Below are 27,950 nucleotides of genomic sequence, written 5' to 3' on the forward strand. Positions count from 1 at the left end.
CTCGCCCGGGCGTTCAGTTGGGAGCAGCATCTCGTACTGTTCGCGTCGCCAGTAATCAGCATTTAGTTTGAAATTTACTAGCGATAAATTTAACTATTTTTTATACGTTTCCGGGGTTTTTTTTTGTTACGTCATAAAAGTAACCGAATTCGGGAATCCTGAGGCCGTCGCCGTTACCTTTCCATCCACCGACACCGATCAGTTTCCTGCTCGAGGGATCCGGCCTTCTTATCGTTTAGTTATGAGTCATGTGGCCGTCGAGAATGTTCACGGTCTAGACCAGCAGGTAAGTTGATGCGGGGGGGATGGTGTCCTGGCGGCGCAGACAATGGCGGCCTAGTCTGGTGGTGGAGCGCCCGTGTGCGCACTTACATTACTCGTCCACCCCGTCCTTGTGAGGGTCCCGGCGGCGGGTAGTGGCCGCTCTCTGGCCGGCCGGGGGGCCTCGGCGCTCCTCTTCCCTCAGCGGGAACTCGGTGTTTCGGTGCGTCATCAGGGCCGGGTGAGGCACTGGCGGCCCAGTCAGATGATGACGCACTCGGTGTGTGGGGATCGCGTTTCGGGTCACTCCCCTGTCGTCATCCGAGGTGTCTGCCGGTTCGTACGGGGAGGTCAGGCTGTGATGGGGAGGCTCGGGCCTGCTTGTCGCATCCGCACAATGGCGGCCTTTGTGAGGGAAGGGGGAGGGGATGACACGCAGCCGGCTTATTTCTCGGCCTTCGTTGTGTGGCGGGCGTTAGGACCGCGGGGTTTCACGGATTTCTTATTGTTTACATGTTATGGGGTGATGGACGGACGCGGCGAACACGTGGCTGGGACGGCGATTCTGCCCTTACATGGCACCGTGATGCCTGCAGGCCGCCGGCTCCAGTTCCCCCTGGGATGTCTGACCTAGTTCTCTGCTGCGGTGTCCTTACTTGCCCAATAAATGCCAAAAATAATGCTTTATTAAAGCTTCCTTGAGTTGTAAGGATTGATGTGAGGCAAGGAGTCACATGGGGCTTGGAATTAAAAAACTGCATCAAAGACCCAGTAGGCTCAATTTGAAGTTAGTTTATAAGTTTTAAAGTTTATTTACATCTTTTTTTAATGAGTTGTCTGATTATGAAATGGATGGCACTCACATGGGAAAATAACCCTTGGATTTCAATGGGTTAATTTAATGCTTTATTAGCAATTTTTTTGAAGGGAGATTATGCAATTTTCTATTTTTTTTCTTCAGATTTTTTTCCACTATTTTGGGTAATCTTGCTGTAGAGAATTTCCCACTAATCCCTATGAGAGCCAGAGAAATCGCATTGCAAATGTGTTTCGTGTGTGACGCACCTTTTCATGCATGTGGAAATTGCATGTAGTGTGATTCGCTGCAATTGTGATTGAAACTGCCAAAGTGCAATATTGGTCTGAGTTTCTCGGACCAATCTCACACGTGTAAACGCATCCTTTGGCCCAATGCCCACAGATGGAAACTCCACAGCGGGATTTCCCGCAAAATTTCCGCCGTGGCGTGCAGAACTTAGCTTATGCAGTCCTATGCCATCGGCTGTGATTTGACCGTGTGAAAACTAGCACGATATTTAAATCGCGGCATGTCCTATTTCCGTTTGGGCCTCAGAGGCTCGCACAAACATCGCCTCTGATGTGCCGCTCTGCGCATGCGAGGCTGTGCGCCAACTGGCATTTCACAGCGTCTAGCCTGGACGGGTAAGTATGAGGTCAATGCTGGGGCATGGGTCGCATCCTGCTGCGGGAATCTCGCAGCGGAATTCAGAGTCGGCCGTGGGCATGAGGCCTTAAAGCGGTTATCTAAATGCGTGTTTTGGGTTTTTTGTTTTTAATTAAGCATGGGTGCAACTACATTAAAACAAAATTGTACTTGCCTGTTTCTCTAGCGCTGCAGCCCTGGTGGGCAATAAATATGTAGAATTAGACTCACTTGGTCTCTTAAGCTAAACCCCTGTCCAAGAGGATGGCCACAAAACCAAATGTTGCTTCTCAAGGAGCGCCCATATTCCAGTAGGCTCACTGGTTTTGGTGCGCTAATCCAAAATTAAACACCTAGAAGTTATTTGGATCTAACGAAACATGTGACTGTAACCTTGGTCTAAGTGCCTACAATATTGGCGCAAAGGGATAACTGCAAAAAAATCGACCATTTGAAGGTGGGCTTGGACACCAGATGTGATATGGATACAAGTTGTGATATGGGTGGCATGGAGGCTCTAGTACCCTCTTGTACCGCCCCTAGCTAGATATAACTGGGTACTAGAACCTCCATGCCTGCATGTATCATCTTGCATCCGAGCTAGAGGCGGTACAACAGGATATTAGAGCCTCCATGCCACCCATATCACAACTTGTATCCAAGCTAGAGGTGGTACAACAGGGTACTAGAGCCTCCATGCCACCCATATCACATCTTGCATCCAAGCTAGAGGTGGTACAACAGGGTACTAGAGCCTCCATGCCCCCTTATCTCTTGCATCCAAGCTAGAGGCAGTACAAGATGTGATTCGGGCAGGCATGCAGGCTCTAGTGCCATGTTGGACTGACTCTAGCTTGGATATAGGATGTGCTACTGGCGGGCCTTGACACATACAGGTTCCGTATGCTGTCCTGCAGCATATCTCTCCACTTCTGATGGAACTGATCTTCTAGATTGTCCAAACTTGTAGGCTTCTGAAGTTGGCATCCCAGATGGCCCCATATGTTCTATTGGTGATTGGGCAGCCATGAAAGTGTGACAATGTTGTGGGGACATTTCTGTGACCCCCTTGTGTGTGTCCCTCATACCACTACCCCAGACCATCAAACCAGCAGGGGGCAGTGTCACTCCACATCAAAGGCAGGATTGAGGTGCTCGCCTCTAGGTCTCCAGACAGAAACATGGCTGTCGTCGGCACCCAAACTAAACCTGGATTCGTGGCTGAAGACAATCCAGTTCCACTCTGTACCATAGTCCAGCTTTACCATTCAGGACGCCACTGCAAAATGTGGTGGTGGTTGTGAAAGGCAGAACACATAATGGGTGCGTGAGTCCAAATGTCCTTCAGCCAAGCGCCTGGACATGTTTGACAGACGCAGGCTTATGATAGTGCCACCTGTCATGGACAATAAAACTGGAGTTGCTTGTCCTTGTTGGACAATATGGTGATCCTTTACTGGTGGTCTGTCCAGGGCGCCATGTTGCTTGTGTGCCCTCACACATCCACTGGTCCCAACACCTCCTAACAGTCTGGTCAGAACAGCCCAGGTGGACAGTTTGTTAAAACAAGCATCCAGCTAATCTCATTCCAATATTGTGCTCCCCTCATACTCTTCACTGGGCGCAATGTCTTCTGCATCGCAGAGGCGTTTAGTGGCCACAAGCAGAAGAGGGCACTACACATAAGAAGCCTCTTAGAGCCTTTTTATAGGCTAATGGGGAGAACCATTAATCTACACATTTACATATCTACCTGAGATGTAACTGCATGCAGTCTTGCAGTAAAAGGACTCCTTGGTACTTGATTTTTCTTTTGATAATGTAGAAAACAAATGGCAGAAATGCTCAGGAGTCTGTACTATTGCATGATGGTGAAGTTTATAATAAACTTCCACTTAAGGCCGCCTGCACACGAGCGGGTCGGATCCGGCAGCGAGAATTCTCGCCGCGGGACCCGAGAGCCTGCAGGGACGAGCGCGTACTCACCCGCGCCTGGCGGCCCCTGGCTCTTTCATGTGCCGGCTGCGGCGCAGCTGGCGCATGCGCAGACCAGAGCCGGCGGCGGGGTGAGTGCGTGCCCCGCACAAAAATAGGACATGCCGCGGTTTGCCGCGCGAGATTTCGCGCGGCCAAACCGCGGCCGTCTGCATAGGTGTGCGTATTGTAATGCACTCCTATGCAAACTTTCAGTGGCGGAAATCCCGCGGTGGGATTTCCGCCCGTGTGCAGGCGGCCTAAAAGAGGGTGCTACCACCTAGCACTCCCCCAGAGGGGTTAACCAGGTTTAGGGGCAGCAAAATAATCCATGCAGTGAGAAGCATTTTGCAACATGTTTCGTAGATGACTACTTCCCCATTTTAAGCAAATGTCTTGCCAAACTGCAAATCAATATATGGGAACATTGATAAGTGCCAAAAGCAGAAATTTTCTTAGAAAGGACAAAGGGTCCTCCGCACTCCTCTGGTACAAATGTGTGATCCAAATTTCAAGAATTAATACATCTTTAAGCAATGCGTTTCAGAATGGGCACACGCCTTTGTCAAGCTCTTTACATGTATACATTAAACCTAATTTATAATGACTTCTAATCATGGACACCGAACAATCAAATGTAACTTCTGGGGGCATGTACAAAAAAACGTGTTCACATTTGACTTGGAACGTGGGTTGGAGCGCAAAGTGCGCTTCAAATTTACTATCGGTGAGAAGACATTGCATACTCTTTGATTGTTTACCGAAGCCTATAGTAACCTGTATTCATTCATAAACAGGTAATTCTAGTATGGCGTGGTGGCCTTTCTAAAAGCCTTAATATCAAACGATCTATTATATACCTACCGCGTTTCCCCGAAAATTAAATAAGACAGTGTCTTATATTTTTTTTGTTCAAAAAGGTTGAACTTTTTTACATAGCTGCCTGGACACTATTTAAATTGACTTTTTAAATTAACTGTTAGCAGGGCCTATTTTGGAGTAGGGCTTATATTTCAAACACCCTTAAAAAGCCTGAAAAATCATTTTGCATCCTCAAATTCTGGAAAATCATGTTATGTCTTATTTTCAGGGAAACAGGGTAGCAATATAACAATTCATAAGTACTTTAAAATTCATTGATAGAAAACAAAACAAACTTCATAAATTAAAATCTAAAAAAAAGCAATCTCAACATATAAATTATCATAAAACTGCGCGCTTTTGATAAATATTATATTTGTTTTTTAAAAAGGAGGAATTTAGTCCTTTGGCATGCGTTCCATGGAATATCTTTTTTGGCTGACATGTGCTCCACTGCACACTCCTGCATGTTTCTCCGGGCCACCATGTGTCCATACGACATCCCTTGTGTTCCAACAAGTACCGTATATTCCGGCGTATAAGGCGACGGGGCGTATAAGACGACCCCCCAACTGTCACCTTATACGCCGGGAATACAGCGGAGCAAAAAAAAAAATCATTACTCACCTCCCCTGGCGTTCTGCGGCGCTGCTGCAGGATGTCGCTCCCTCCTGGTCCCCGGCAGAGCATTGCTTTCTGGACGCGGGGCTTGAAATCCCCGCCTCCAGAAAGCTAATACTGTGATTAGCTAACACGCCGTCAGCCAATCACAGCCATTCAATGACATAATTGAATGGCTGTGATTGGCTTAAACACACGTGCCTTCAGCCATTCAATGACATCATTGAATGGCTGTGATTGACTAACACTCGTGCGCCTTCAGCCAATCACAGCCATTCAATGATTGGCTGACGGCATGTTAGCCAATCACAGTATTAGCTTTCTGGAGGCGGGGATTTCAAGCCCCACATTCAGAAAGCAATGCTCTGCCGGGGACCAGGAGGGAGCGACAGCCTGCAGCAGCGCCGCAGAACGCCGGGGGAGGAGAGTAATGATTTTTTTTTTTTTTTTGACATTCTTTTTTTTGTATTACTGGCGTATAAGACAACCCCCGACTGCAGAGCAGATTTTTGGGGGTTCAAAAGTCGTCTTATACGCCGGTATATACGGTATCTAGTACAAATGTGCATTCACATAAATGCAAATCCGATTAAGTGACTTTATAATGAATACAAGTTCTAAATTTCATTTAACAAGCATTTCAGTTAATATGTAATTGTGCCTCAACTAAAATAAAAAATATATATTTATATCCAATATTGAAGTATGAAAACAAAATATAGGTGACATTCTCAAAGCCTAAGGCCTCATGTCCACGGGCAAAAGAATTAAAATCCGCAGCGGATTTTAACTCTTCTCCCGCACACGGATCTGCACCCCATAGGGATGCATTGACCACCCGCGGGTAGATAAATACCTGCGGATGGTCAATAAAAGGGATTTAAAAAAAAAAAGAGCATGAGAATCTGGACCATGCTCCATTTTCGTGCGGGTCTCCCATGGGGACGGCTCCCGCGGGCTTCTATTGAAGCCTATGGAAGCCGTCTGGATCCGCGGGAGACCTAAAATAGGAATTTAAAAGAATTAACTCACCCGCAGCGGACCGGGAAGGTCTTCTCTTCCTCACGGCTGGATCTTTCTTGCTTCGGCTCGGCGGATGTGCCTGGTGCATGCGCGCGGCACGCCAGCGACGTGCCGCCGGCGTGACTAGTTCAGCCGCCGGCTGAAAAAGAAGATCCGGCCGTGAAGAAAAGACCTTCCCGGTCCGCTGCGGGTGAGTTAATTCTTTTAAATTCCTATTTTCATCCCTCATGTCCACAGGGCAGGAGGGACCCGCTACGGATTCTACATGTAGAATCTGTAGCGGGCCTGAGTTTCCCCGTGGACATGAGGCCTAAGGCCTCTCACCTAGGTGTTTGCAGAGGTGTTTCAGCAGCGCTGGCATGCATTATACCAGCGTCTTGCCAGCTGTGCTGAAAACTCAGCCTGCTGGAAAAATCAGCTCTACTAGCTACCGCTGTCTGGTCCCTGCCACTGCTGTCCAGAGCTCCAGGCACTTGTCAAGCCGACAGGATCTTTTGCTAGTGACGGGGATTGAAATCCGCACCTCCAGCAAAAGATTTTCTGATTGGCAGAGCCAGCTGACACTCGGCAGTGCTCAGCCAATCGGAGCAATCACTAGCTGGAGGTGGGGATTACAATCTTAGTCACTAGCAAAAGATCCTGTCTGCCTGATAAATGCCTGCACGGCACTCCAGAGTCCCCAACTGCATCGGCTAGGTAAAACTTTTTTGGGGCAGCTAGCGTTGGCGTTTAGCACTGCCAAAACGTGGTACCAAGTTGTGCCATGTTTCAGCAGCGCTCAGAACGCTGCCTACTCACTTCAATGGGTGATAAACGGCGAAGGATAGAACATGCATCGCTGTGAAACATCAGCCTTTATCCACTTGTGAGCAGCCCCATTGAAATGAATGGGAGAGTTGTACAGCGTTCAGCACAGCTCTGAAAAGGCAGCGCTAAACACTGTACAAAGACGCCTGCGTGAGGGAGACATAAGGCCACTTCCACATTGGCATCTAAGTATTACAGTGGTTTCATGTGTCTGCCAGTGTTTTTTATGCACACCATCATTGCAATGAGTGATGAGGTTCATTTAAAAGCGCTCGAGTGCACTAAAATGGAGCAGACAACGTTCAAAAATCTTGGTGTGAAATACTTGTCTGAGAAGCCCCATAGAAGTCAATGGAAGAGTTTCAAACTATGCAGTAAATAGTCTAAATGTTAAGGCTTTTTACATTAACTGATGTTTTGGAAAATTGACAATAAAACTAGGGTTCTGTCATTGAAAAAAAACAAACTATAGTTACATATTCCTTTCCCATTGGTCTACTTACCAGATCTTTACCTCCCCTATCTTCTGTCTCCTGCAGTCTGGGGTGAGTCACTTCATCTCCAGCTGCCTGATTTTTCTTCCTGTGAGGTTACGTACATTGTTGTCTTCCAGCCCGGCAATGTATGTTACATCACAGGCCAGCAGGGGGATGCCGATCTATTTAAGAGGCTGCTTATGCAAGCTGTCTTGGCAATAGATCAGAGTTCCTTCCTAGCCAGTGAACACCTTCACTGACCCGGCCGGAAGAGCATGCCTTAAAGGGGTTGTCCCGCGCCGAAACGGGTTTTTGTTTTTTTTCTTCAACCCCCCCCCCCCCCCCCCCCCCCCCGGTTCGGCGCGAGACAACCCCGATGCAGGGGTTAAAAAAAGAACACCGGACAGCGCTTACCTGAATCCCCGCGCTCCGGTGACTTCTTACTTACATGCTGAAGATGGCCGCCGGCATCTTCTCCCTCGGTGGACCGCAGGGCTTCTGTGCGGTCCATTGCTGATTCCAGCCTCCTGATTGGCTGGAATCGGCACGTGACGGGGCGGAGCTACACGGAGCCCCATTGAGAAAAGGAGAAGACCCGGACTGCGCAAGCGCGTCTAATTTGGCCATTAGACGGCGAAAATTAGACGGCAACCATAGAGACGAGGACGCCAGCAACGGAACAGGTAAGTGAATAACTTTTTATAACTTCTGTATGGCTCATAATTAATGCACAATGTATATTACAAAGTGCATTAATATGGCCATACAGAAGTGTATAGACCCACTTGCTGCCGCGGGACAACCCCTTTAATAAGCCAGCCGGTGTGAGGTGACCCGGGGCACTGCAGAAGCTCAGACAGGAGAAGATGTGGTAAGAAAACTGACAGGGGAGGGATAGAGTATAGAATTTTTCTTTTTGACAAAACCCCCTCTAACCGTACATGGCAATACACAAATTTAACATGTAAAAAAAAAAGCACATTTTGTATACAGCTCGTTGAAGGGGAAATAGACTTCACACCCTGGCACCCACTGTTTAGGCATTATCCAGCATCTCGTTTAATGTCTTGTGCCAACATTAAAAAAGAAACCCTATCTACTCCATAGCGGGTAGCTTTCTGGTTTGGGGGGGGGGGGGTCTCAAATTGATCTCAAGAACAGAGGTCTTGAAGGGCCCCCTCATGAATGGAGTGCTGAGCACTTGCACTGCCACTTGATTAGTTTCCATGGAACTGGCAGAGTTTGAAGGGAGTCTGCCCCCTACTTTTGGCACTACAAGTTAAACTTGTGGGCAGAGAATAGGTGACCCCTGGGGTGTAAGTGTTATACTTGCCTTCTCTGTTCCCCCAGTGTGAGCGCTGAAGGCTGCTGCTGAATTCATGGAGCAGTGCTGCTATGTAGTCTGCCAGTTCTAATTTTATAATGGGTGGCCCTACTTGGCAGCGCTACTCCATGCATTTAGTGGCGGTTTTCATTGCTGACAGAAGTGGAACAATGGGGAAGGAAAGGATAAAACCTATATCTGTGGACTCCATGGGTCACCTCCTTTCAGCCCATAAGCTACTTTACTCTGGGTCAGTACGATTACTACAATACCAGATTATAGTTTGTTGGGGTTTTTTGTAAGCTGTACTATTAAAATATAAAAACATAGGGAAGAAAAGCATTTTCTGCCGCCACCTTCTGACTGACATAAATTTAGTTTTCTGTCAGCATGCACAGGCTTTTTTTCCCCCCTCCTTCACCCTGCTGGGTAAATGCGTTACTTTGTGGTCAGGCCTAAAAGTCCAATCTATCACATGACTGGGTCTGTTTGCTGCAGCAGAATCTGACCGTGTGCCCGACCGGTGACCCTGCGTACATGTCATTTTTTTTTGTTTTTCTGTGCTGCATATGGTCTGTACGGGTTGCAGTCAGACATGCGCACTACAGATTTTTCCTTGTCGTCACTAAGCGATTATGCGAAATCCGTGACCTGCCCGCAGTGTTGATTGCAGACAGGCCATGGGTTGGATGGCTTCCATTGACTTCAATGGAAGCCGTCTGTGCGGACATCACACTAAAATAGCATGCTGCGACTTTTCCTCCACAGGCGGGAAATTAAAATTGATTTCCACTGGTGTGCAAGAAAAGGCCGTTTCCATAGCATGCTATGGGCGGTATTTGCTGTGGAATCTAGAGGCGGACGCCCGCTCTGAATTCCGCAATGCAAATAGTCCCATGTGTAGCTGTCCTTATGGACACAGCAATATCAAATGTTTCTTAATTAAAAAACTATATAGTTATAAATATGGCAAGTGGGATTTTTTTAATTAAACCTTTTTAAACTTGAGTTTTTTTTGTAGTCCCTACAGGGGACGCAAACTTGCTATGGCATAATAGGCAATCTGTAATAGCAGCCCTGGAGGCTTTCAAAAGGCCCCCAAGTTGCCATGGCACCCCTTGATCTCATCACAGGAGGGATGAGGCATTAGGGACACGCAAAGTCAGATTGAGGCATTTAAATGCCGCTATCAGAACTGGTGCTATTTATAGGTTGGCATCTGCAATCTGCAGCACTACTGATCAGAGCTCTTGCAGGGAGTTACAGCCAGCATCCACATTCTATGAAGTGGGGTCAATCCTCCATACAAACCCCAAATGTAAATGTATGTCCTGGAGTGTTAAAGGGTTAAACTTTAAATTGAGCCTTTTTTCTATTTGGTGAGAAGTTCCTGGGCTGTAGTGGTTTCTGTTCATCATGACCTGATATAGCTGCAGCGACTACATCCTATGAATATGCTCCTCAGTGTACTAGGCTATTGGATTGCTGTGGTATCAGACAAGGTAGCAACCCAACTGAAGCATCTTTTGTTGACCTGCCTCCATTTTGTCTTTTGTAACATCTTGCTGGCTTCCTTGGCTGCAGTACCACATGCAGCCAGAAGATGTCTTGTTTGTAACGTGTGCATGTGGGATGAAGTAATCCCACACTGCTTCAGTAAGCAGCATGCCCTACTTGTATGGTAAGATATATAGCAGTGCTTAAGTAACTGGTACTTTGTCTTCATCAGTTTGCTGGGCTAGACTTGAATTCTGCTGACGCTGAAAGTGGTGGCTCTGCAACTAGTAAGTATACCCGCTGATCAGTCACATATGAAGAATTTGTTAGTTATACATTAACTTAACGGTTTCTCCCTTCTACTACAGAAGGCCGTTATATTCCTCCTCACCTAAGAAACAAAGAAGCTTCAAGACAAGGTAAGTGTCTTCACTGTAGCAAAAGCACTAGTTGCATTGCATCTTGTAACACGTTTGATCAGTTTCTTATGAAGCAGATTTCACTTATCTCCCCATGTAACTCTAATCCAATCCAGCAGCGCCTGAGTGGTCGTATCAAATAGGTAGAATTTACTGCACACAGTGAGGGAGGAGTGTTTCCAAAGTAACCATCAGTTTCACCATTGTTTCAGGCGCAAAACTAACACTTTCAGATCCTATTTAGGTGTCTAAGTTATAAAGAGGCTAGTAGAGAATTTGCTCTGAAAGATGTATTATCACATAGGTTATCCAAGGTGTCAGTATCCAGCTGTAGATGTGTATAAGGGCTACGGTGATTGGTGGTCCCAGAGGAATGGTACGGTTGGTTACCTGTCTTGGTGTGTTGGCTGCACAATAGCTTGGCCTGCATAAGCTATAGCCATTGAGCTGCCTGTGAATTGCAGTGGGATCTTAATTAAATTGCACTTTATTTAAAGCAATGTCTTCTGCACACTCCTAAGATACTGTAACAGTTCCACATGCTTTGTGGCTCAATTAACTAATGGTTGGTTCATACACTGATTAAAAAGCCTGCATTTATGCTCTGTTAGGGCTGTTCGATAGGGTCTTAAACTGCCTGAACGTGCCCTTGGGTTGAGCCCACACATAGGGGCTGTAAACTGCTTTTGTGTGGTTTTGCTACAAATGGGCAGTTTTCACTGATAATGGCTGTGCTGTTTTGTAGGTAAAACCTCAAAACAATGTGTCCATTTGCCATCTGTTAGAGTGTGTGTATTTGGTGGAAAGTTGTATAAGGGCTGCCTTCACATCTGCGCTGGAACCTCCGTACAGAGGATCCGTTGCAGATTTGACACTACCAGAAGATTTAGTGCTGCATGCAGCACTTCCAGTAAAATGTGGGGCAGCTGAGAGGAAAAAAAACGGACCCTATTACAGCCAGTGGGGTTTAATCTGCACTGTCCAGGTCCGTCATAAGACTGACCTGTTCAGCCAGGGGATTCACCTCTCCTGCTCCACGAATGGAGCAGGAAAAATTGAATCCCTGCTGCAGATGTGAAAGTAGCTTGAGCTTTGTTTGGCCAAAACATAGCCATTATGTGGGGCTTCACCCTCAGTCTAACATTCTGCATTAAACAGACTCCAATGCAGGCTTGTTTGATTTACATTGCTTAATGTAATTATGATCTTGGCTACATCCTTAATATTAAATGATTACTACCATTTGTGTAATAAACTCAACTATCTTCACATGTGGAAGTCTAGCAGCTATGAAATTCACTAATGTGCATGTAAGATGCATTACACTGAGGTTCGTCAGCTTGCTTTAGCTTGCTTTTAGACACTAGTTTTAAGTGGTATGGGTGATTGTCCACAAGGCACTATTTTTCTGAGCCCACAAACTGCCAGTCATGGGCAATTTTCGGTTTACACAACTGTAAATGGTGTTCTTCCCTCTACAAGATGCAGGATGGGACGCTACTCGTGGAGGAAATGGCTATATGAATGGGACCCATGATGAGCGTGATAGTCGTATGAATGGATATGGAAATAGGGCTCCTGGTCGTACAGATAGAGGTAAGTTTACGCTTTGCTTTGCAGTCTACAGTACAGCCACACTATGTATGCATTCAGTGTTCGTGGAACATAATAATCGCTTTTAAATTAGTTCAAACTGCACTCTCCAAAAGGCTAAAATCTTTGACTGCAGTTTCCATATGGTAATCGTCCTCTGCCAGTAGGAGTGTCCCAATCCACAAAGTAGGTTGAGCAGCCATCACTTGATGTCAAATTCCATAGCAGCACTTTATTCCATAGCAGCACTTTATTCCATAAGTGTAGGAGTAAAAAATGTGTGGTGCAGACAAAGGCAACCGCTGTTTCATGTCATACTTTCTCAAGCCTTCACCTTGAGAAAGTGTCATGTGACACAAAATGGCTGCCTTTGTCTGCACCACATCCTCATTTTTACCCCTTCACTTATGGAATTTGATATGAAGTGCTGCCTGTTCAATTCACTTCGTGGGCAATGTTTGAACTGCAGACATTAAAAAAAAGCTGTCACGACCCCACAGCACCATAATCTTGCGTTATGGTGCTGTTAGGGGGTGTGATGGGGAGCTTGGGTGATTGTTTGATCATTACTGCGGGTGAGTATTAAAAACAAACTGCCACCTGATGATCATGCAGCTCTCAAAAACCTTAGGCCTCATGTCCACAGGGAAAATCAGGCCCGCTCTGGATTCTCCATGGAGAATCTGGAGCGGGTCCCACCTGCCCCGCGGACATGAGCGCTGAAAATGAGAATAAATAAGAATAAACTTACCTCCCGCCCGCTCCGGATCTCCTTTTCGCCGCGGCGTCATCTTCTCTCCGTCGCGGCCGGATCTTCTTTCTTCGGCTCGGCGGATGCGCAGGATGACGTCTGACGTGCCCTGCGCATGCGCCGGCCTGAAGAAAAAAGATCCGGCCGCGACGTAGAGAAGATGACGCGGCGGCGAAGAGAAGAACCGGAGCGGGTGAGTAAATCCTGATTTTTGTCTCCCGCGGATCCGGACGGCTTCCATAGGCTTCAATAGAAGCCCGCGGGAGCCGTCCCCGCGGGAGACCCGCACGAAAATGGAGCATGGTCCAGATTTTTTCATGCTCCATTTTTTATTTTTTTTTTTTTTACATCACTTTTATTGACCATCTGCAGGTATTTATCTACCCGCGGGTGGTCAATGCATCCCTATGAGATGCGGATCCGCCGGCAGAAGAAGAGTTAAAATCCACTGCGGATTTTAATTCTTCTTTTGCCCGTCGACATGAGGCCTAACTCTTCTGATTGTTCTACTCAACCAGCTCTGCTCAGAGCGATTACTTACTAGCTAGGAGTACAACATTTCTGCCGCCTTTGTTCCAATAACTCCTAACAAACTGTTCAGCTAGACGTCTCAATGTTTCGGCAATCCCTATGCTCAGAAATGTGAAGAGAAGATAAACAAATTATAAAAATAAGTGCACAGCAGTTTTTGGTAACCGTTCTAACAAACGTACCCTGCTGTATAGTAAATCTGCAATTGAATATTGGAAAAGCTACAACATAGTTGCAATATAACGCTACAGGTCTTTACTTGGCTGTGCAGTCGCTGACTAAACATTTATGAGCTTGTGTGACGGTCAGTGGAACTCTGTAATACTTTGTAGTAATTCCTTATGTTAAAAGGAACCTGTCATTAACTTTAGTTTTTTACCATTGTGGCCTTGGCTAAAAGACCATGTGCAGTATTCCAACCAACCCCTTGTTAAAACTGTCAGTTTGGCCTTTTATATTAAAAAAAAACCTCCAGGGTCACTACATTATACAAATAAGATCTGGAATTGTCAGGGTGGCTTATGGAGAACCTCCTATTCTGCCTGATGTGAATGCTAGCTACTGAAGGCCAATGTGCAGTGAGCAGAAGTGTGTAACCTCAGCTTCATCAGCTGTGCGTACCTAGTTCTGATGTCACATGGGAAGAGGTGTAATTGGTGATGACTCAATGACTGTACAGTTCAGACACCACCCAAATTACATTGGGTATGTTGATATATGGTGTAGGTCCTTATTAAACTTCTAGCACTTACCTGACCATTTTAACAATTGCATGGTTAGGATGCTACTTAAAGGGGTGGTCTCGCGAAACAATGTGGGGTTATACACTTCCGTATGGCCATATTAATGCACTTTGTAATATACATCGTGCATTAAATATGAGCCATACAGAAGTTATTCCACTTACCTGCTCCGTTGCTAGCGTCCTCGTCTCCATGGTTCCGTCTAAATTCGCCGGCAGCTTGCTTTTTTAGACGCGCTTGCGCAGTCCGGTCTTCTCCATTCAGCACGAGCCGCTTCAGTGTGCTCCCCGCTACAGCTCTTCTGCGCATGCGCAGACGAGCTGTCACTGCTCGGGAGCGCGCTGGAGCGGCCATTCTGTACCTTCCTCTGTTAGAGGAAGGTGCAGAGCTGCCGAGCTGTCCGGAGAAGCCGCCCAGCTGTCCTGCCGTCCAGCTGTCCTGGTAAGTGATGGGCCGGGGGGGCTGCCGCTGCGCCGGGGGGGGGGGGCTGTCGCTGCGCCGGGGGAACTAGCGCTGGGCCGGGGGGGGGGGGGGGGCTGCCGCTGTGATGGGGGAACTAGCGCTAGGCTGGGGGGGCTGCCGCTGCGCCGGGGGAACTAGCGCTAGGCCGGGGGGGCTGCCGCTGTGATGGGGGGGGCTGCCGCTGCGCCGGGGGAACTAGCGCTAGGCCGGGGGGGCTGCCGCTGTGATGGGGGAACTAGCGCTAGGCCGGGGGGGCTGTCGCTGCGCCGGGGGGGCTGCCGCTGTGATGGGGGAACTAGCGCTAGGCGGGGGGGGCTGCCGCTGTGATGGGGGGGGGCTGTCGCTGTGATTGGGGAACTAGCGCTAGGCCGGGGGGCTGCCGCTGTGATGGGGGGGGGGCTGTCGCTGCGCCGGGGGGGCTGCCGCTGTGATGGGGGAACTAGCGCTAGGCCGGGGGGGGGCTGCCGCTGTGATGGGGGGGGGAGGGCTGCGCCGGTTACCTGCTGCCTGGCGGTGGGTGACTGGTCGGCCGTGTTCACTCCAGGGGTCCGGTCGGCGGCTGCGGGGCGTCTGGTTGCCATGGAGACACAGCTGGTAGCGTCTCGGGAGCGCGCACGTCGGGCTACAGCAAGCGATGCGAAAAGAGCTGGCGGCCATCTTGGGAAAAAGTTTTATAAGTTGCTGGAACGGTAAGTAGAAACCAGCTAGGAAAGTAATTTACAGGGGTAATTAGTAATGTATGTTTAATTAGGGGGACTGGGCAAAAAAAAAAATTCACTGCTTCCTCGAGACATCTCCTTTAAGCGTTTTGCATGGTGTTCCCATCAGGATTTCATGGCTAAGATCAGAACACTGTAGCCGTTTCCTGATCACTGCGTGTTATGTATACAGCTGAGGGGCCAGCCTTACACCGTTTCTGTAACTCCCATTGATATGAATGAAGTTATGGGAACTGCATAGTACAATGCATTACACTGGTTAACTTTCAAGTTACAGAAATGGCATGCTGTTCTACGCTCTTTCCATAGTAGCCATACACTTCAATGGGAGTTAGATACTGCATAAGGATACCGCCTCGTAACAGTGAGGTAATCAGGAAACTGTCACAGGCCTTGTCTCAGCCACAAAATGCTGAGATGGGATGGCAGTTTAATAAATAGATTGGACAGATTACCTTTTAAATGTCAGGCTGCAGGACCCGAATGTTTCATGGCACAGCCCCTTTATCATACGGGCTGTCTGCTTCCTGGAGGTTAACCTCCCACTAATGGTCTAATCTAAAGATGGTACAATCCCAAAGAGCCCTCTAAAATGTTCTGCAATGTTTTGTTATGGGAGTCTGCTTTCTTGCTGAGTCTAACTACTTACATTTTGTCTTCTCAGGATTTTATGACAGAGATAATTCTGGGTGGAATTCCGGTAGAGACAAAGATGCTTACAGCAGTTTCGGGTCACGGAGTGACCGTGGCAGGCCAGGTGTATTTAATGACAGGGGCAGTGGGACACGGAGGTGAGTCGTTTGCTAACCTGTTGGAAACCTTTTTTTTTTTTTTTATATACTTGACTGGCTTGATGACAATACATATTACCGCAAGTACAACTTCTATACAATCAGGGTATGAATGAGGTGACTAACTTGTATGTCTAGTTACTACTGTTGTAACGATCTAATCCATGTCTGCATAGCTTGCTTAAGCACCTCTGCCTGACTAATCACCACTCTAGCCAGCTATTTCTGAGGAAGGGGCTGTGTCAAATGGCTGGCTGTTAACCAGATTCTTTATTAATTGATTTCCCTTGTCTTAAGGAGCCTGTTTGCACTTCTACACCCCATTATATTTGGGTTGGCAGCATCTTATTGACTACCTCAATTTCTCTAATAGCTTCACACTAATGGAAGCTGCTCCACTCTTTCCCTCCTGTAGTTACCAGTGTTGTAACTATCTGATCCATCTTTGAAATGGCTTGCTTTGTATGAATGCTCTTAAGTACATGTTTTGAGATTTCTTGGGAGTAGTAACACAATCTGCATTGTAATGACATCTAAACCCAAAACTGCAAGTTCTCAGTTGAAGTGTTAAAGGGAGTACAATTGGCAATTGTGTTCACACTGGCGCAGGCGTTATTGGGCTGTGATTCACGGCCCAATATTGCACTTTCCACCATGTGCAAGCCTTATTAATGTGCGGTGGTTTCATGTGAAAATTGCCTCACCTCACTACAGGGAGTCCCTTCACCCCTGCTGCAGCTTAAGGCTTAATTAACGTATGTACAATATACAGCAATGCTGAAGTATTGCAGTATATTCTACAAGCAAACAATCGTAAGTTCAAGCTCCCTGGTGGGAACCAGAAAAACTAAAAAGTTAACGTCCCAAAAAATTCTAATCGGTAAACTTTACACTTGTATCAAGGATCTTTAAATCCAAACCATTAAAGCATGACCTTTTTCCTCAACAGTGAAATGTGTGAAAATGTCAGCACGGGATTCTCGGCCACCCTGTCAGTGACTAAAGTGATCAGTCACATGAATCTCCTGAAACCAGCAGTAACTACTACAGCTTGCTCCAACTAAGAGGGGGCAAGAGTCCCCTATTCTTGGGATTGGTAGGGGTCCCAGCAGTAGGACCCCAACCAATCTTTCAGTTTTCAGCCATCCAGTGGAATGGTGGGAACCTATAACTAATATCCCCTTAGTCTTTCAGTACACTATATGGTGTATTAAATGATTCATTTATACAACTTGTTCTGCCAAAGTTAACCCTCCAATGACAATAGTGACCAAAAAAATTTTTACTTTAAGAGGCTAGAGATGAAAGGCTAAAAATGAAATTGCTTGGGAGTGAAGTGCAGTAGTGTGCTTGCAAATTATGCTTTTACCATCATGTATGCCTCATCCTGCTATCTACTAAACTTTTTTTTTTCTTTGTTTCCCTATTATAGCATATCCGCTTTGTACTGCAACACAAGCATCGGTGGCTTTGCAGTACAAAGTTAAAATCGAATTGCTTTCTAAAGACTGACACATCACAGGGACAAAGTGTTGATAGCTGGAGCCTGTGGCTGAGACCCCCACCCACTGATTGATAGAATGAGCCAGCTGAAATGCTCATCTAAGTGCTGTCACTGCTTGCTAGCTAAAGATGGTCTCAACCAAGTCTGGGTCAGTCTTCAGCTAGCCAGCAGTGACTGATTGGAACAAGCACTCCATAGCTGGCTCATTTTAGCAATTGGTGTGAGCAACTGGAACCCAGTGATCAAAACTTGACATGTCCCTATGATCTATCAAGTTTTCAGTCAGTTTTAATATTGCTAACATTGCCACTTTTAAAAGCGGAAAGAACAGTGAGAGTAATGCTTTTCTAGCTGACTTACTTTTTTTGGTTTGGACCTTTAAGTTTGTGGATAAACTTGTTTTAAATAAGCTTTAAAATCTTTTGGTTAACGGGAGAGTATATTAAATGGCTGTTAAATACCTTGTGTTTTGTGCACACAAGTAAGGTGAGATCACTTTCCACAACCAATAAACCTGAGGGGTAGTCCTGTGCTGTTCTCGCACCCTGGAAACCAGACCATAAACTGGTAAAGGACCTATTGCACCTCAGGTAAGCTTTCATTACACCACAGATCAGTCTGCAGTGTATGAAGGAGAGCCTCAAAAACCTCCCACAACTATAACAGATTTGTCTTATTGAACTCCTATACTTTCAGTTAATCCTTACACTATTTTGATACTTCCAAATGTATAACTCCATACATCCTGTGTAAAATGAAGTTCCATGAGGGCAAAAACTTATCTTGTTCACTGCATGTAGATCTGATGATCGTCGTACAGATGGCTTTGAGGGCATGGGGAATCGTAGCGAGAGAGGTGGCTTTGGTAGATTTGACCGTGGCAGCAGTCGTTGGACAGATGAGCGAAATGATGAAGATGATTGGTCCAAGCCTCTTGCTCCAAACGATCGCATAGAACAGTGAGTAATGTGCATGACTTGGCTCTGCTTTTGTAGTAAGTATTTGTTTCCTACTTATCTTCAATTTCCTTTCAGAGAACTGTTTTCTGGAAGCAATACTGGCATAAACTTTGAGAAGTATGACGACATTCCAGTTGAAGCAACAGGCTCAAACTGTCCTCCACACATAGAAAGCGTAAGTGTTATTTTGTTAGAAGTAATGGTATCTTCTACCCACCCTCTCGCTTATATTTTAAGCCCCCCTGTACATCCGATCATCTTTGTAGCACCATGTGTGACTGTAGCAACAGAATTGCAATATCTCCATGTGAAAACGCAGCGTTCTCACTGATTTTTCCTCAGGGCGATATAGCTGCCTCTTGTGTGGAAAAGGGGCCCTGATGGGAACAGGAAAATGGCTGAACTGATTGTCTGACAGAACTGAACAGCTCCCATTGATTATAATGGGGCCTGTTCAACTATCCAGCATTTTGCAGGATATAGCCCTTGTGCAGCGCTAGTTCATTCTAAAATGTAACAGGAATCAGCAATGCAAGCTCCAGGCAGCACTTCAATGCTGATTTGAACAAGACCGAAGCTTCTGGCTGCAGCAGTTTTCAAGTGTTGCTAACACTAATGTGTTTGGGGTCTTTGCATATCATTGTAATTTGAACAAGATTGTTATGAAATGTGTGAATGTTAAGGGTGTACTCATACTTGGGTTGGAAATGCAGATTTTCTGCTTCAGAATTGGGTGTGGAAAATAACAGCATTTACAGTACAATCATTGTGGATGGGATTTTAGAAATCGACAATGTCAATTTATGTTGTGGCTCTTTAGTTTGACTCGCTCATTCAAATGGGTGAAGTTTTCTGCAGTTCCTTAGTGCAGAAAATCCTCATCATGCAAACCTACCCTATGGGTACAGCCACACAAGGAGGTGTCTGCTGTGGAATCTCTGTAGCATAACTGCTAAACATCCACATCATAAACCTCACAATGATGCAGCTTTGTCAGCTTGAAATGCAAAGTGTGAAGCTCACATCTAATCTCCAATGTAAAGTGTAAACTTAAATCTGCGCTGCTTGTCATACTGGGTTCCGTATGTATTTTTCCATGTAATTTGTGGACTTATTTAATTCCTTCACTACTGTAAATGCTTCAGATTTTCTACACTAAACCTTGTATATGGAAGCGGGTGTGCACAAAGGATGCAGTAGTTTGCATGGTCCTAGTTGGGTAAACAAAAATCAAGGCATTCCTTTAGACAAGTCAATTTTAGGTTTTTATTTGTGGATACCAGGATAGTGTTTTAAGCCTATAAAATGTTGCCAGAATTAAATTTTTTTTTTCTTCAACTTTATTCTTCCTCAAAGTTCCATGATGTCAACATGGGGGAGATAATCATGGGAAACATTCAACTCACACGTTACACAAGGCCCACTCCAGTACAAAAGCACGCAATTCCAATTATTATAGAAAAACGAGACCTGATGGCCTGTGCACAAACTGGTAAGTTTATTTTATTTTTTCTTAGATTTATGCAGACTGAGAAATCAAACAGCTCCTTTGTCACACTTCTAGGTTTTTTTTTCTCTAGTGTTGAGTCCTATAGATGAGTGGGGGAAGGGGCATACCTGTAGCATGCAGTCTTGAAGAAAATGCCAGTGATGCACAAAAGTGTGGCATTATTTCTTTAGACTTTAACACAACATTATCCTAGCTTCATCAAAGTAACACTGACTACAGTTAAATGTTTGGGGTTTTTTTTGTGATTACTGTCAAAATGCCATGCATTTTTGTTTGGCTCGACTCCAGTTGATCTTGGAAACTTTCTTTCAGGGTCTGGCAAAACTGCAGCTTTCTTGCTCCCAATCTTAAGTCAGATATACGCTGAAGGTCCTGGTGAAGCCATGAAGCACTTAAAGGTAATTAACCCATATAATGCTTTTAATAGCTTAAAATGTATAGCTGGGTTTTCAATTTCAGAGGGTAATACTGTCACAACTTATGCTTGCCTTATTAGGATAATGGACGATATGGAAGACGCAAACAGTTCCCATTGTCCCTTGTATTGGCCCCAACAAGAGAACTGGCAGTACAAATCTATGAAGAAGCCAGAAAGGTATACTACTTCTCCTCCTTTTGACAAACTTTTTGGCTCAACATATATCAGTGTTCAAGCGTTTTTTTTTTTTTTTTTTTTCTTCCCCCTCCCCTACAGTTTGCTTATAGATCCAGAGTTCGTCCATGTGTAGTATATGGTGGTGCTGACATTGGCCAGCAGATTCGAGACTTGGAGCGAGGTTGCCACTTGCTTGTGGCCACACCTGGTCGTCTAGTTGATATGATGGAACGTGGAAAGATTGGCTTGGACTGCTGCAAGTAAGTAAAAATTTCTTGGCTGTAGATGAGATATGGTAGTCAGAGTAACATCACTGAAATATCTTGTGCAATATGAATAGTGGGCCCCACTAAAACTTTGACAATTACTGAGATTAACTTATTTATACTAATTTAAAAAATTCTAAACTCAGATAAGGGTAGCAAGAAGCCATTAATTCTATACATAGGCTAGCTGGCACCTTCGTAGCCCTGTCTCCTTCAAATCAATGATATACAATGTCCAGATCATCCAAATGGATTGCCAAGTCTAAGCACTGCTATAGATACAACTATTAAAGGGGTTTTCCAGGCAAATACTAATGACCTATCCTCAGGATTGGTCAGTTGCTCCGTTGGGGTCCACTGCTCAGCATCCTGGTTGATCAGTTGTTTAGGCACCTGCTGTCACCAGCAAAATATATCGTACGGAGCGGAAGCTGATGCTCTGACTCCTTTGCTGGGGCCCGCAATGATGGCTGCAGGCACAGCTCATTAAAATCTGAAAAGTGCTCTTGCTGCTACATGGGTTGGAGGGGTTTGCTTCTCCTGTTGTACCCTGTGTATTTTGCCAGTGACAGCAGTCACTGGAGCAGCTGATTGGCAGAAATTCTGAGCTGTGGACTGCAGCTGATTAAACTATTAATGACCAATTTACCCTTAACATAAGACCCTCAGTAAGGGAAGGGGCCTTTTAGAAGAGAAGCTTGTTGGACATTTAAGTGTTTGACAGTTGTCTGATTTATGGTTCCTGTGCTTTCACACAGGAACTATGAATGGAGCTGGAGTGGCAGATGGCTTTCGGTCACCTGTCTCCATTCACAGTAAAGGCAGTTCATAGAGTAACTGCCTGTTTACACAGGTAGACTTTACTTTTATGCCTGCACTGACTGGAAAAAATGATTCGGTCACCAGTAGCGTTTATATAACTTTTTTGTCAATCGAGACTTGGGCCTCATTCTATAGATGTAATTTTGCCTCTTTTCAATTAAAAAAGTCAATGACCTCTTATGGGAATCCATATGTTCAATTCTCATGAACTTCAGATTCTAGTTCACACTAATAATCATTCTTGCTAGGGATTTGTCACTTTATTTGCAGTGTTTCTTATGATCCCTAACACTTATCAATTCATCTTGCCAATATTCTTGCTATATAAACCACTCCTATCTTACAATTAATGGGGTCAAATCAGAAGTCTCCACTAAGCTGAAGTCATACCCTCCAATATAGAGGGATAGGCTGCACATACACACCACCAGAATATTCCATTGGGCCTATGGGGATCCAAGTAAAGTTCTCTAGCTGTGTCTTCCCTCAGCTTCTTAACCATTATGTCTCGGTGATCTTGAATCGCATTCCTTATGTTAGGATCAAGCATACACATTTTAATGGGTTTGACTTCTTCTGTTTTAATCAGAAGGCTGAGTCTTTTGACAAATGATTTGGTCTTCTCGTGCTTTAAGACCAGAAGATGCTGTCGCACACTTACAGCTTCATTGGTGTACACCTTTAAAAGCTCTTGGGAGACCCTGATCCTCAGGAATCTATTGCAACATAATTGCAGAATTAAAGATCTAATGTGGTGACTATGTATCATGGTGGACAGATATCTATCAGGTTTCAAGATGGAAAGTTCCAGGAATGCTAAAGATTGAAGAATCTTAGATTTAAATGTGGCTGAGAAGCCTACAAACTTATAGAATTCCTCTGGAATTGGACATCCAAATGTTAATCTGTCTGACACATTATGGCAGATGTTCTGCTTGGTGTTGCTGCAATTTGACAATATGGGTAATTTTCAGGACTGGATATAGTCCTTCACAATGTAAGGTGTTTTTTTTTAGATATCTTGTGTTGGATGAAGCCGACAGAATGCTTGACATGGGATTTGAGCCTCAAATTAGACGAATTGTTGAGCAAGACACCATGCCTCCCAAGGGTGTTCGTCAGACCATGATGTTCAGCGCTACCTTCCCCAAAGAAATCCAGGTACAGACTAGACACATTACCAAAACTGATCTTAAGTCATAAAACAATTAGCAATTTCTGAATGTTGTTGTTTCTCAATTTAAAGATTCTTGCACGAGACTTCCTGGATGAATACATTTTCTTGGCAGTAGGCAGAGTAGGCTCCACATCTGAAAATATTACGCAGAAAGTGGTCTGGGTAGAAGAAATGGATAAAAGATCATTTTTATTGGATCTGCTCAATGCAACAGGTAAAGACCTACTCTTAAAATTGAAACTTGTGCTTTTTGTTTAAATGTGGTCATCTAGTTAAATGGATATTCCAGGGTTCTAGCAAACATAGGACAACACACAAATCCTAAACACTTGCCCTTTTGTCTTGCTGTTGCTGTCTTCCTCAGCAGCCCATATGTATAGCAGACTGCAGTTCACATATTGCATTGCTGACATATATTCAAGGCTTTTCCCCCTATTCCCCTGACTACAGAAGAGCAAGTCTCCCCTACATATGCCTTTCATATTGTGCTCACTCACTGCAGTCTCGGTTAGTGAAGCAGCGAAGTATGAGGGATTGTGATGACTACATATCCTAGTGCTGAAATGGAGTGTGCTAAAGTTAAATTCTGGGTTATACTGTGCTATAAACACCTTTTGGGCCAATATTTGTTAAGTGATTGTGATAACACTTTAATATAGTATTTTTACTGCTTTCAATTGGAGTTACGACTTGTGTACTGGAAATCACCCCTTATGACTCACATTGCACCTTATTTTTCAGGCAAGGATTCATTAACCCTGGTATTTGTAGAAACTAAAAAGGGTGCTGATGCCCTTGAGGACTTCCTTTATCATGAAGGATATGCTTGCACAAGCATCCATGGAGACAGATCTCAGAGAGATCGAGAAGAAGCACTTCATCAATTCCGATCTGGAAAAAGCCCAATCCTTGTGGCAACAGCTGTAAGCTTGTATTTTTGATAGTAGAATTTTTCTGTGCCCATTTAGTAGAGTTGTATGCAAACTCTTCTTTTTGTTACAGGTAGCAGCAAGAGGTCTTGATATTTCAAATGTCAAGCATGTAATAAACTTTGACCTGCCCAGTGACATTGAGGAGTATGTACATAGAATAGGTCGTACAGGCCGTGTGGGTAATCTTGGTAAGTGTGGTTCTCTAGCCTTCAGATATCTAGACTGTAGATGCAGTAGTCTTCAAGCACTGACACTATAGCAGGCTTATCTGAAGAGTAGTGTAGTTTTTCTTTACACCTGTTTTTACTTCAATTTTTAGGTCTTGCAACATCCTTTTTCAATGAAAAGAACATTAATATAACAAAAGATCTACTGGACCTGTTGGTAGAAGCAAAACAAGAGGTACCATCTTGGCTGGAGAACATGGCTTTTGAACAGCATCATAAGAGTAGCACTAGAGGACGGTCAAAGAGGTAAATTACTTTGCACACTTTCTATTTGGTTTTTGTTCAATATAATTACTTTTATATGTAACTTGCATATCTTTTTCTCGCCCAAGTCGATTCAGTGGTGGATTTGGTGCAAGAGACTACAGGCAGAGCAGTAGTGCTAGCAGCAGCTTTGGAAGCAGTCGGGGAGGTCGAAGCAGTGGTCATGGTGGCAGCCGAGGTTTTGGAGGAGGAGGAGGTAAGTTGGAATGTTCTCCACTTATACCACACCATTTTTACAGTTGGAAAGCAGATTCTCAATCTGCTATGCCATAATCAATTTAGGTTTTAAAATGTAGTACAGTATTTTAATGTAACCTGGGGTGCTCTGAAAAGGCTGCTTTTGAGGCTGGGGTAGTGAAGGCTCAAAACAAGTATCACCCTGGTGTATTATGCCTTGTTCATTTGTAGAGTAAAACTTGGAGATGGTGGCATTTGTGTGGGAAAGTTAATCACTCATGCTTAAGGCCTCATGTCCATGGGCAGGTCAGATTCCACATGCAGGAGCCTACAGCAGAATCTGACCTTGTCCATGGCCAGCAACCCTGCATAACAATGCAATTTGTCTACCGCATCCAAAGATCTGCACATCAAAGCCGCTTGCTTTAATTCAGCTGCGGACGTCCATGTTTGTCTTTGGGCGGATTGAACTGCGTGTCGTCTGCTGGTGTCCTGTGTGGATTCCACAATTCAAACCTGCCCATGCACATGGGGCCTAAGGACTATTGAGTCATCCCTAGTTACATGTAGACAAGAGCAGAACATTGCATAGATAAATAAACCTTTTTTATGGTTGTCCGTCACTTATAACACTTCTATATTTCTGATTGCAGGTGGATATGGTGGCTTCTATAATAGTGATGGATATGGTGGAAACTATGGTGGCAGCTCTCAAGTTGACTGGTGGGGTAACTAAACCCTGTACAGAAAAAAAAGACTCAACCAAACAAAGCTAATATGGAAACCACATGTAACTTTAGCCAGACTATACCTTGTGTAGCTTCAAGAACTTGTACATTACCAGCTGTGATTCTCCACTGAATTTTCTTTTCAAGGGAGCTCTGGGCCATGAAGAATACAAATAGGAAAGAGACCTACTCTGATGGTGTTGGAAGATTTCATTGCTGTAGTGTTGGATTAATTCCTAAGTCCACCCCTTTCCCAACAACTGCATTTATTTTGACTGAGGATAAATTTGTTTGTTAATGTACTGTGCCTTTAACTTTAGACAACTTTTTATTTTGATGTCCTGTTGGCTCAGTATTGCTCAAGATATAAATTGTTATGAGAAAATAAACTTATTGAACTTGGGCGAAATCAAACCTTGGCACACAGGTGTGATACAACTCAAAACAGGAATCGTTTCAATCCATGCATTTAATATTACAAGGGAAAAACTCGTGCAGTGAGCCTGCATTAGGGTTTCTGTTAAGTTTGCCTTTTTTAGGCAGCAAAACCTTAACGCATATCAGAATTGCTTCTAATGTGGCAAACTGTACGAAGTTGAGTTCTGATTTGCTCACTCTATCCTGGAAAGGTACTTACAACCTGAAGTCGGTTTAATAAGCCATTCCAGTCACATAGGTGTATGAGTGTTCATGCACATGAGGCACTGTTTTTCAGAGAACATACAGCAATTCCTTTAACAATGTTTAGGCGGAAGAGTAACTTGTGAGCTAGCCAGCTATGGGCCGAACATTACAGGGAACGTTAAACTATCTGAAACTTGAAATAGTTTTTAGGAGGTATCATCATTAAATTAATTTAAGCCTGTCACTGAAAAAAAAAATGGCAGAATGGCTGACCACAGCAGTTCGTGGTTCTGTGACAGGCCTGGCTGATTTTGGTCTAATAACGCATGCTAGTGTTAATGTTTTTTGGTCAAGAGGGAATGAACAGGAAGAATTATGCAGCAGGCTTTATTTTAATGCAGTTTCACATTACTCTGTTCAAGCTGCGTTGAGAGGTTATAAACATACTTGGCTTACAGTAGACTTTGTAAAATGGCTCCAGATGAGTAAATTGAATTCTTAAGATCTTTGGTGGAACAAATGTACATGACTGCACAAGGTGTAAAATCTGCAAACATGTGCAGTTTAGTCAGTTTTAGTTGCATAGGTTTCCATTGTATTTAGTATGTCAATGCTAAATCTGGCCAAAGAGTAATTCCCACCTTTTATACCTCTGCCACTTGAAATTTAGCTTACTCTACGTAGTTGAATTAAAACTGTGGCATAGGAATGGCAAAAATCTAAAAGTGCAATAGATTTTACAAGTGTTTTGTGCCTTGCTCTAAGTCTTTTTGTAGGTGCACTTGACAGTATTGAGGTAATTGTTATGGTGCTATTTAAAACATAGGTGGCCCTTGTACATTTTTGCCCATAACTTTATACAAAACTTCTTTTATTGCACATTCAGAGAATTTTTATATAAGTCTTGTGTACGTGTCCTTAAACTCAAATCTTATGTTTGTCTCTTTGCAATGGCAAAAAAACACTGCTTGGAGTCTAGGGCAGGATTGAGACTTATTTGGGACCATGGGAGTGATAGATGGGGAAGCAACTATTTTGCACACAATGGATTTCTAGATACTTTTTGCTGCTAGTTTTGTGTAATATTTATTGAACATTTTGACAAATATTTATTTTTGTAAGCCTAAGTGATTCTTTGAAAGCTTAAAGAAACTTGACCAAAAGACAGTACAAAAACACTGGCACTTGAATGTTGAATGTCAACGTATGCGTGAAATTATATATTTCGGGGTAGTGTGAGCTTTTAATGTTAAGTCATATTAAACTCTTAAGTCAAATTAAGCAGACCCAGTATTGGCTGAGCAGCCATAACGTTCTGGTGTAATTAAAATAAAATTGGCAATTTGAAATTAAACATGCCAAGGTTTTGATACACTTGTCTTAAGATATTAATGAAACACTTCAAAACACTGATACGAAGTGTCCAGATTCTCAGATGTTTGTTGCGTGAGTTTTGTTTAGTTGTGTGGTTAATTTTTATTTCAGTGAATGTCTGGCACATTGCAATCCTCAAACATGTGGTTTATCTTTGTCATACTTAAGATCAGTGACTTGTGTCCTCAATGATTACATATTAGCAAGTAACTTTTGGCAATACCTTTTTAACAAGAATAAGGTTCACTCATTTATATGCAAAGAATGGATTTGAACTTGCTAAATGTCAAGATTGACCCTCAAGTCGCTCTAGTTTAGACTTTGCTTATTGTACTAGTATAGATGCTTGGCACTGCATGTGCTGTGCATTACTGATTTTATTAAAATAAAAGTTGAATGGCAAACACATGTCTCGTTTGGTCTCTACCGTTATCAAATGTCAACTTCATAATGTGCGTTGGAACTTGTTTAACCCTTTCCAATCCACTGTCTGA

The 27,950-nt window shown here is 44.3% G+C and overlaps 1 protein-coding gene across 2 annotated transcripts; it reads left to right on the top strand.

Moving 5' to 3' along the window:
- Window positions 1-27,860, top strand: DDX3X (DEAD-box helicase 3 X-linked). 2 transcript variants are annotated; one of them, XM_066599966.1, is made up of 19 exons: window positions 1-286; window positions 10,521-10,575; window positions 10,657-10,707; window positions 11,012-11,083; window positions 12,190-12,303; window positions 16,171-16,297; window positions 18,602-18,760; window positions 18,836-18,935; window positions 20,117-20,252; window positions 20,583-20,668; window positions 20,767-20,865; window positions 20,965-21,125; window positions 22,970-23,114; window positions 23,200-23,344; window positions 23,872-24,053; window positions 24,133-24,250; window positions 24,382-24,535; window positions 24,622-24,749; window positions 25,384-27,860. In XM_066599966.1, exons 1-19 carry the CDS (start codon window positions 242-244, stop codon window positions 25,464-25,466), a joined length of 2,160 nt encoding a protein of 719 aa, XP_066456063.1. In that variant the 5' UTR covers window positions 1-241; the 3' UTR covers window positions 25,467-27,860. The 2 variants fall into 2 exon arrangements, with proteins under 2 accessions (XP_066456063.1, XP_066456064.1); XM_066599967.1 differs by lacking the exon at window positions 11,012-11,083 and having other exon boundaries at window positions 2-286.
- Window positions 27,861-27,950: the final 90 nt, after the last annotated feature.

The sequence above is a fragment of the Eleutherodactylus coqui genome, chromosome 4, assembly GCF_035609145.1.
Source record: "Eleutherodactylus coqui strain aEleCoq1 chromosome 4, aEleCoq1.hap1, whole genome shotgun sequence".
NCBI classification, from domain to species: Eukaryota; Metazoa; Chordata; class Amphibia; order Anura; family Eleutherodactylidae; genus Eleutherodactylus; species Eleutherodactylus coqui.

Bases quoted from the DNA above. Each gene is read 5' to 3' on its own strand.
- DDX3X (XM_066599966.1), top strand. From the start codon at position 242: ATGAGTCATGTGGCCGTCGAGAATGTTCACGGTCTAGACCAGCAG. The intron at 287-10,520 runs GTAAGTTGATGC...TGTCTTCATCAG, and splicing joins TTCACGGTCTAGACCAGCAG to TTTGCTGGGCTAGACTTGAA. The intron at 24,536-24,621 runs GTAAATTACTTT...TTCTCGCCCAAG, and splicing joins ACTAGAGGACGGTCAAAGAG to TCGATTCAGTGGTGGATTTG.